At 41.0% G+C, this 10,316-nt stretch overlaps 1 protein-coding gene across 1 annotated transcript; it reads right to left on the reverse strand.

Moving 5' to 3' along the window:
- Positions 1 to 1,108: 1,108 nt before the first annotated feature.
- On the reverse strand, positions 1,109 to 8,244 carry PNN (pinin, desmosome associated protein). Its single transcript, XM_058540681.1, has 9 exons — positions 8,087 to 8,244; positions 7,377 to 7,448; positions 6,914 to 6,982; positions 6,338 to 6,410; positions 6,128 to 6,222; positions 5,892 to 5,967; positions 4,636 to 4,791; positions 4,420 to 4,558; positions 1,109 to 3,661 (listed from the first exon to the last, which is right to left on the reverse strand). The coding sequence occupies exons 1-9, from the start codon at positions 8,197 to 8,199 to the stop codon at positions 2,205 to 2,207; spliced, it is 2,250 nt and encodes a 749-aa protein (XP_058396664.1). The 5' UTR covers positions 8,200 to 8,244; the 3' UTR covers positions 1,109 to 2,204.
- Positions 8,245 to 10,316: the final 2,072 nt, after the last annotated feature.

The following is a 10,316-nucleotide window of genomic DNA, read 5'->3' on the forward strand; positions in this document are numbered from 1 at the left end:
CTTGGAATCTTAGAATAAACAAGGTGTTTCCTAAACAGCCCCTTAGATATCTTTGATAATTATTACCAGAGTTTCAAACTAATTTCAGTCCTTAGACACTATCCCTATCCCTCTTCACCTTCTAAATTTTCCATAGACACTAATCTGTAACCTCCACTACGAGGACCCCTGTAGGTCTTTTCCCTAGGAAACTGTCATTGCTTTTACATTCTAACATTCCTGTCTTTGCAAGGAACCAATTATGTGGTTCTCTGAACATAAATTCCATAAAACTTCATTTCTAAGGATAAAGCATTAATTGGAAACATTTAAAAAAAAAACCCGAAAAACTCAATTTTAAAATTCAAACTTTCCAAATTCTAAATGCATACCACTAAAAAATAGTAAAATTAGAATTCTTTCTATACATCAGCAGAGCTTAAGATAATTGAAAATTGCTCATGTTCCAAAGATCTTTTTTTTTTTTTCTCCCCATGTGTTATAGCCCCATCACCACCACTCCCAACAACTCAGCTTTAAGCCAAAACTAACATCTTTTCTACCAGCACAACTGTTCAAATTTTCCTCAGTAAAAATGAGTGAACAAAACTTAAATTTGTACAAAGGGTCTTAACGCACACAACTTAGATTCATTGAATAAGATTTTTTTTAAGAACCAGGCTAAGTTTCTGGTCACCCCTTTTAAGTGTTTATGAACCTTTTCCTCATCATGACACACAGGAAAATAAAATTTGTACTACATGCTGAAAAGTATTAAAATCCTTGGATGAAGTGACTCTTGGTGGAAACAACTGGCCCAGGGATGCAGGCGTAGCTAGCTCTGCAATTTGAGAAGTTCTGCTCATTTCCTGTTTAATAATTACTTCAAGAAAGGATTTTTTAAAGTTTTTCCTTTTAATATGTTCACTTCTTAACATGAGTGAACAGTAGAAATGCTGTTGACATTTTCACTGTCACCATTTACTTGTCAAGGGAAGGCATTATGAATACTCACAGCCAAGCCTAAAGCTATAGTCAATGTTAAATAATGAACTCAAAAAAGGAAATTTAAATGCTCTCTTGTATAAAGCATTGAAAAGTTAATACAAGTACTAGTCTTAAGCAGTCACACAAGTCTAAGCCACATTTATTTGCACATGTATAGTAATGGGCAACAGATACTCCAAATTCATACAAATTTATAAAACAACAAAGTTAATAATCACTTGGTACACTTGCGTGTTATCTTGCTTACAGATTCAAGTGTAGATGAACTTCCTCCATTTTGTAAACTTTCATACAATACTTAAACAAAAATTCTTGAAAACACATATTGGTATGTTTCAGTTAGAGCCAACACAAAAGTTAAGACAAGACCACAAACTCAAAAACCAAATTTAGAATATACTTTTCTACTTCACTCCCCTAGAAAGAAGTGATTATTTTCTTTAACAGATGTATATGCTTTATCACACAAGTAACCATGGAGACAACAGAACGATGCTCCCATAATCATGAAGAAAATGCCAACCAAATCACACTGTTTTAAGTTATCTACCAAATATGTGGTTTAAAGATGAGAAACAAGGGGAAATGCTTAGATTAAAATAACAAGGGAGATTAGAAAAAGTAGTAAATGACTTCAAGGAGAACTATTATGTTCCCCCTCAAAGCTGCAAAGATCTGACTTTGACAACTCAAAGTAATTGTCTAAGGCAAATAAAAGTGAGGAAACTTTCAGACATTCTAATACGTTCAGTATCTAGTGATAAAAGCTGAAAACGATATCAAGAGGATATTTATTATACAAGTGTCAACGAGGACATCTCAAAACTAATGAAAAAAACACACATTTATTTCTACAAAAGCAACATATGATACAGAATCAGAAGGGAACAGACTTAAAGATTTACCTATTAAAATATACAGATTCTTACTGAAGAGTATAGGATATTTAAAAAAGATGACAAGGGATGTTAATCTTTTTTTATTATTATTATTTTACATATTTTGGAACCTCACATAATTTTGATAAATAACTCTTACAAAATTATGCAAAAAGTACAAGAATGTCTGGTAAACAAACAGTCTGTATTTTCCAAAAAAGATTTTTTACAACATGCAATTCTTAAGGCAGCATCCTCCTTACAAGGAAAGGTAATCCTTTTACTCATCAAGAAATCTTCTGCTGCAAAGAATAGGCTAAGAAAGCCTGGCTTCTTCCATTAACGCCTTTTGTCTTTCCTGTCTGATTTTCGGTCTCTTTCACTTCTTGAAGATCTTTTGCCTGATCGACTACTCTCTGATATAGACCTTTTTCTGTCGGACCGGGAATTCTTATCCTTTGATCCTTTTGTATCTCTACTACTACCACCTTTTGAAGATTTGTGACTTCTTTCTAGTCCTGAAGTATCCCTTCGCTTCCGATCCACACTCCTTCTGTGCTTTCTATCTCTATTATGTCCCCGGCCCCTACTCCGACTTCTACTCTCACTACTACTAGTAGTGCTGCTGCTGCTGTCTCTGCTGCTGCTGCCACTTGTACTGGAACTGCTACTGGAACTACTCCGACTACTACTGCTGCCACTGCTGGAGCTGCTGCCACTGCTGCTACTGGTTGAACTGCTACTAGAACTGCTACTACTACTGCTTCGACTTCTGCTCTTGCTTGTTTTATTTCTAGCTCTACCTCTACTTCTGCTCCTGGTTTTGGTTTTGCTTTTGCTCTCTGGATGCACTGTCAAGACTGGCTCTACTGTCACCTCAGTGAGCTTTACAGATTCTACAGGAAACTCCTTCCTCTCGGGCAGTAAATGCCCTTGCTCCTGAATAACCTGAGGAGGCGGCTGTAAAACAGCTAATGGCAAAGCCTCAAGCTGAGAGAGAGGCTGGGGCTGGAGTACCAGTTGGAGCTGGGGCTGGGGCTGGGGCTGAGACTGAGCCTGGGACTGGGGCTGGGACTGGGACTGGGACTGGGGTTGGGGCTGGGGCTGGCACTGGGGCTGGGGCTGAGACTGGGGCTGAGGCAGGGAGAGGGGCAGGAGCTGGGGCTGAGCCACAGGCTCAGGTTGGGGCTCAGATTCTTTCTCTTCTTTTTCCTCAGGCTCATTTTCCATTTCGAGAGCACTAGCATTCTCTTTCACAGGAGAAAGAGATTTACATTCTTTATCTGGCTCAACTTCAAATTCCATCTCTGGCTCCAATTCTTTGCTAGTTTCATTTTCTGAAGGTTCTACACTTTCAACTTGATTGGTTTCCATTACCTCCTGCTCAGCAATGACATTTTTGACACTCTCGACCATCTCTAGCACATCCATAACTTCTTCAGGCTGACTATCCTGCTGCTTCTCACTTTCCCTCACTTCAGTTTCCTCCTCCATCTTAACCTCCATTTCCTGTTTTTGTTCCTCCTCCTCCTGTTCTTTCTCTGCATCACTGTGAACTACAGCTATTTCCTTTTCCTCTTCCTCTCCTGCTTCCTCTATTTCTACATCATTGTGCTGATTACCTGTCTCCTCCAACTCTTCCTCTCGCTGAGCCACCTTACCCTCTTCTTGCTCCGCCTTCTGTTCTTCATTACGCACCACCTGATGCTCTTTTTCCTTCATTGATTGTCTTCTAGGCCTAGCCTCCATTTTATTTATTTGTTCTGCAAATTCGATGCGTCTACCTTCAAATAAAGCTAAAGAATAAAAATTTACATGTGTAAAATTTACTATCATTAAGAAAATTCAAAGTCACAATTTGACACCTGGTCACAAAATGTCATTGAGCTTTATCGCTATGTCTTTTTGTAAAGAGAGGATGACAAAAGACTGACTATGGCAAATAAGTAATTCCAAGTCGACATAAAATGACAAAAGCAAAGATCCACTGGAAAGCTATATACGAAGAAATTAGTAGCAGGCAAAACTAGATCCCATTATCTAACTGGTAGAAAAACAGTAGGATCTTTTGCTATTTTACTTCATGCTAGATAAAAATAAAATTTATTTTAAATAGAATCAGTTTTATGGTATATCATGCATCAATTTTTCTGATCCCAAGGAGAGATAAATCATCTAACCACCATCTTAGCAATGTCCACCCTTCCACGTATGCGCCCTCTATGGACTACATCAGTGTGCACTCTTTTTCTTTACTTCATTAGCATTTATATCCTGCTACTCAGAGTATCAAGCGAAAAGAAGCCACCTCATTCAAATGCTTAAGAAATTCACATGCATTAAGCACTGCCTACAGTCTAAGTTTCAGGTTAAAATCCATCATGAAACACATGCTCCTGCACTCCAAACACATTAGCACCTAAGAATAACTTTTTTTTTTAAAAAATCAACTATTGAATCACAACTAATTACAGGAAGCAAACAAATGTGTACGTGTGAGTGTGTTATCTTACCCATTAAGAAAATTTCAATGAACTGCTTCATGTACACTTACCATTCATTTTTCTCTGTGACTCTTCTATTAATTTTTGGGTAGCTGGACACATTCTTCCAGGAATATAGAACAAATGGGGCTTTGTCTTAGTTCTTATATATTTAATTATCTTTGCATTATGCTCATTCCATTCTTCTTGCTAAAGAAAAGGTAAAAGGTCAGGGCTTTTGTAAACATGAAAGATTATTCATCTTAGAATTCCAAACTACTACTCACCAGCTGCGCAAGCTCAACCTTCTGTTCTAAAAGCCGCAGTTCTGTCTGTTTAGCACGCCTCTCTTCAAAGAGTTCTCTCCTCTCATTTTCAACCTGCTTTCTTTCTTCTTCTGCCTGCACTTCAAGTTTTTGTTCAATTTCCTGGCGCCTCTTTTGCTAAAGATAAATAATATTCTTTAAAAGCTTATTACACATCGGGATTATGTGAAACATTACGATTTTACTAATTTATCTGCACATCTGTTTCAAATTTGCAATTCAGGATACCAGCCAATTCAAACTTAGCACTTAGCATTTGAGGCTGACTGCAATTTCTCTTTCAGGAAATGAGGACCAAAGCTTTTCCACGTCAAAATCTAAATTTTAAGGCCATTAGCAATATCAATAACTGTTCCATTTCAACATAACTTTTAGTGAAAGTTCTTTCATAAATTAACCGAAAAAAGAAGAGCACTGTCTTTATAGATCAAATCTTGAGTTATTTCTCATACCAAATCAAAGAATTTGACAGTAGTGACGTCCTAATGAAGTAATTAACCAACCAGTCAACTCTCTCTTTTTTAAAAAACCTACTGACTTATTCTTCAAACACTAAAATGCTTTTAAGCCTTTTCAATTCTCTAGTAAAGTTAACACACAAAAGCTGAAATAAAATTTTATTAATCCCCTATAACTAAATTGTTATCTTCCTTTCTACTGTAGTTCTCCCCTGAGAAGTAATAATTTGGTGTTCAACTCCGAGGACACAATCTTGTAGCTTCAGTAAAATAAAAACTTCTGGAAAGATGACACAGTTAAATAAACTGTAGAGGTCGGGGAATGTTTATGCTTTTGCTTCTAGAGTGCTAAGTACTGCCTCTGAGTGTGTAAATAAGTCTTAAAAATTAGAATTACTGAACTAGTTACAATGATTGAAGTCAACTCTCCTATATGAGAGAAAGCACTCTCAGGCCTAAAGAAACAAAGCGACTTGTCCAAGACCAGGAAATGAGATCGTAACAGAGCTCAGAACAGAATCCAGGTTCTCCTGACTCAGAGACCAGGGCTCTTTGCACTACAAAGAGAAGTTCACTCAGTTACTTCACAGCACCTCAAAAAAAGACCGGTTAACAACACAACTCCAGAAAGTTTTATAAGTTTTTCCTTGGCTTCATTTTGGGCAATGAAGTCTTATAAGAGCTCTTCAGCTCTTTTTAAAAACATGTAATCAACTACTTTGGTAACAAATAAAAGAAAAGGAAAAGCTGCATAAATACCCTTTCAGTAGCAACAGTGGATTCTTGTTTAAATTTCTGAAGTGTGCCCATCAACAAGCCAAATATTCGTCGGTTCCTAAACAACAGAAAAAAGAAAATTCAATTTCAATGTTCCACTTCATGTAAGCCTGCCATTTCCTAAAAGAAACATACTACAGGCACTTGAACAATGCCTCGAATTTTCTTAAAATTGCACTATTTGACAGTTCTTTCCCCCAGAAGGATACTGAAGATACCTTTGCTTTCCCTTTTCGTCCATATTTTGATCCTGGATAAGGTCTCTACGTGTGCGCTCTTTGGAGGTAGCTACAACTGAAGACTGCAAAGCCGGCTGCAGGAGAAAAGAAATCTCAGTAATTTTACTAGTGCACGGGTGACACTCTTTTAAACGTAGTAAAGTGAAAAACTATATTCATCCTCAAAGAAGTTCTTTTAATCTCAACTACCTTCTTAACATCATCGTCCTCTGGGTCGCTTTCTTGGCGTGATTCTCTCCGAGTCCGACGCTCCCCGCCCAGCCTGATATAGGAAAAAGAATTTAAACCACCATTGTAGAATTTGACTTAAGTGCATGCCAAGGACAAATGACTACTCTTTCTAGGACTCACTTCTAGAAGCCTCATTCTATCCATCTCCAATCCCATTTTACTCCTTCCTCTGGTAGTGAAAGGATAAAATGTTATCATCAATGCTAAATCCGAACTGATCTCCTACAATATATTTCTCAAGCTGGTTAAATTTTTATAGTACCAGACAGAAAAGTGGCACAGATTGACTATTTTCTCAATCTTTATTCTTCTCATGACCTTTATTTTGGTAAAATTTCTGTTACCGTTTAGTGAAAAATTGAGTTCTGAGGAATACTGGCTTTCTCAGTCCAGTCAAATACCAAGGGAACAGACTCAGGAAATGGTATACTACTCAATTCTAACACAGCTCAATTCAACAATATTTATATTTGTATGCTACCTCAGAACACAGAGCACACAAGTATACCTTCAGAATCTTTTCCTCCAACATACCTACTGACTGCCCCTTCAAGGTCTCTCTGCTTGGCTGGGGGTCCTCCTCCACTATCTGAGAATCCACGCCTGCAGTTCAAGAAGTCCAACATAAAGCAGTTGAAATTTAAGATAAATGATATTTCCATTCAGCAGGAGAATTCAGTTAAACTTTTAAAAATGCTTCTAATTAAAACAACTTTAAATGGGCATTCACTCCAAGATACTTTTATAGCATTTTTTTAAAAGCTACAAAATTAAATTAAGTTTACAGAAAACTAGCACGATTAAGATATTCTTCAATCTCTAGTTTTGCATATAAATGAAATTCCAGGATAACTATACAGAAAGCTACACCTGATCACAGCTTTAAACAAAACAAACACAAACGTTTCTAACACGAGTTTTGTTTAAACCAATACGTTAGCTTAGTATAGTAAGCACCAAGTCTTAGCATACGAATTAAGTCCTAAGGAAACCTTACCTCAGCAATAAACTACCACGTCCTCTACCTCCACCAGGACCAGAAAGGGCCAGCAATCTGGCTTGGATGGGCCTACAAGAGATTCACAAATCAGTACAAAAACCACATGTGCACACATCTAACGGCACCAAACACTTCCACGGGTGCGGTTCATCATAAAGAGAAAATAACCAGAAAAGTTCTAAAAAGACGGTTTCGAATCCACGTGTTTGAAACAGGGCAGGAAGTACCATCTTATTTAACTTCCTTGTTTTTCCCAGATCACTATCAGAAATTACATTCACCTCGATGCTACCGCATATTAACGAGGTCCTAATGTCGCCAACCCCAAGGAAGGTGCACGTGGGGCAGGAGGCCGCGGCGAGACGGCGGGCCGCGTCCCGGGAGGGCTCGGGGCGGCCGAGGCCAGGGGGGGCAGGGGCTTTGTGCTGCAGTTCCGGGCCTGCAGGCCGAGGGCGGGAACCGGCGGTCCGGGCTCCGCACAGGCCGGGAAGTCATCCCGGCGCGACCCGGCCCCGCGCTCCTTCCTCACACAGCTGAGCCGGGGGACCCACGGCGGGGGCCTTAGGACGCCCCCTCCCCGAGGCCGGGTTCCACCGCCGCCCCGGCCCAGGCCTCGACGCTCCAGCCGTCTCAGGCTGGCCGCCCTCCCGGTTCACCCCGGCCTGTTGGCTACCCCTCGGAGCCGGCATTGTCCGTCCGCCCCTTACCTCACATCATTCGGATCCCGCCCGGTGAGCTTGCGAATATTCTCGTCCACGTTCTTTAGGCTCTCTTTGGCCTTTTCCAGCTGCTCCTGCAAAGTTCTCACTGCGACCGCCATCTTCTCCCCGCAGCAGGCTTCGAGACTGCTCCACAGGCCGCGCCTGGCCGGGTCGCGCCGCGAGACGCGAGCGGATTGACAGCTGGCCTCAGCCAATGACAACAAGCGTTGTTTTTCGGCCTCAACCACTCAGCGACCGGAAGAGGGAGAACCTGCCGGCCTTCGTGACTCTGGGCCAATGAAAAGTCGGCCAGGTGGTCACCTCCCTCCCCAGCGAGCTGCGGGTGGCTGCGCTCCGCGTCCAGCGCAGGGCTGGGGCGGGCCTGAGAGTCCCTGGGTTGTGGGAGACGTGGGCTCCAGGGCTTGCTCTTCTGGCGGGGCGCTCGGAGTTTTCTGGCCCTTGTAGCCTGTGATATGACGTGCCTTAAATCCTTTTTAACCTTCTGATTACATCAGGGTGGGATGGAGCCTGTTTACCCCTCTTCCCGGGTAAATGATTTCATTAGGACAGGGTGCGGCCATTCTGTTGGTGCGCATGCCCAGAGAGGGGTTGCGGGGCGCAGGCTTCCCTCGATTAGGTGAAACCAGGATGAGCAGAGGGAAGCAGAGAATGGAGGTACAGGAAAAGTCATTAATCGTAATACCTGACAGTTATTTTGTTTTTTGTGTGAAACGCTTTACATGCCTTATCCCTCACAAACCAAAAGCTTGAATCACATGCCTGTTATAACCGATAAGGACATTGAGTCTGGAGACACTGTAACTGTAGCGAGGTCGCGCCAGCCGATAATCACCGTCCAATCAGACGCTGTGCAAGGATGTGCTAGAAGAAAAAAGCGATGGTGAGACAGACGAGACAGGCCTTAGTCCCTACACCTCTACACTTGGCCTAGAGCTGGTTGGTTTAAGATGGGGCCTGGGGGAGAGGCACTGTTGTTAGATGTGTGTGTGTGAGAGTGTCATCCAGCTTCTGGTTCCGCTGTAGCTGCGCTGCCAACGTGAGAACCGGTTTTGTTCCAGAAATATATTTGCAAATTATAGCCCAGAAAGCATTTCCGCGCAGAAGCAATATTATGTATAATCTTCGGGTTCTCATCCTCCATCTGTCAGCTAAGCATCCTCCTTGCACCAAGCATTAGCGAGCCAACTGTATTTAACTGGAGTTACAGTTACCCTTTTAATTCATCCACCCATCTTTAGAAACTCCTGCTGTGTAGAGGCACTAAGCTAGGCTCTAAGGATAAAAGCCTAGAACAAGATAGCTGTGGTCCTGCTTCCGTGGGGTTTGTAGGCCCCTCAGGGAGCAAAGATCATTCATATACTCATTCATTCATTCAACAAATATTTATTGAGCGTCTGCTATGTGCCAGGCATTGTCCTAGGCACTTGGATACATCAATGTACAATAAAGATCTCTGCCCTCAAGGAGCTTCGTGGCAGAAGAGTGTGGAGACGGACGACAAACTTAAGTAAATGACATTGCATGTTAGAAATCAAGAAGTGCTATAGAAAAAAGAAAAAGTAAAGCTGGGTAAGAGGGATGAGGGTTGACAATTATCTAATTCTGGTTGTGAGCATACATAGTCTCATTGATCCTTATTACAACCCCGTGTAGTAAGCAGTACACAAAGCACGAGAATGTGGTGATGGTGGATCCTAACCACCGAGTGTATCCATGTTTCCAAGGGAAAATGCTTTTAGAGTTAACCAAAAACATGGGATCTATTCCTACTTCCATAGGATCTGTTAGTAGGATCCTGGGCAATTTAACACAGTCTGCTTTATAGGGGAGAATCAGTGGGATGCTGTGTTCAACATTTAGTAGGTGCTGAATAAATATTAGTTTCCCCTCTATTCTCCAAAATATTATAAGAACTCGACGTTACTGTACTTTGAGAAATCAACCTTAGTAACTTGGTCAATTCCTTATTCTTTGACCTCGCTGGTGGGCTTGGACTTCTGTTCCTTGACGGTGGTGATGAACGGAGAATGCAATCAGGACATAAAAGACCTGATTTCGCATATGGGAAATTTTAGTGCTGGAAAAATTAAGATTATGGTTGCAAAATACTTTTCAAAGCTATACTATTCAGCGTTTTCAAAGGCTTAAGTGGAACTTTTATGCTTGATTTATGTGATGATCAAATAAACTGATCCAAACATTAGAACGTTACATC

Source organism: Diceros bicornis, chromosome 5, assembly GCF_020826845.1.
Source record: "Diceros bicornis minor isolate mBicDic1 chromosome 5, mDicBic1.mat.cur, whole genome shotgun sequence".
NCBI classification, from domain to species: Eukaryota; Metazoa; Chordata; class Mammalia; order Perissodactyla; family Rhinocerotidae; genus Diceros; species Diceros bicornis.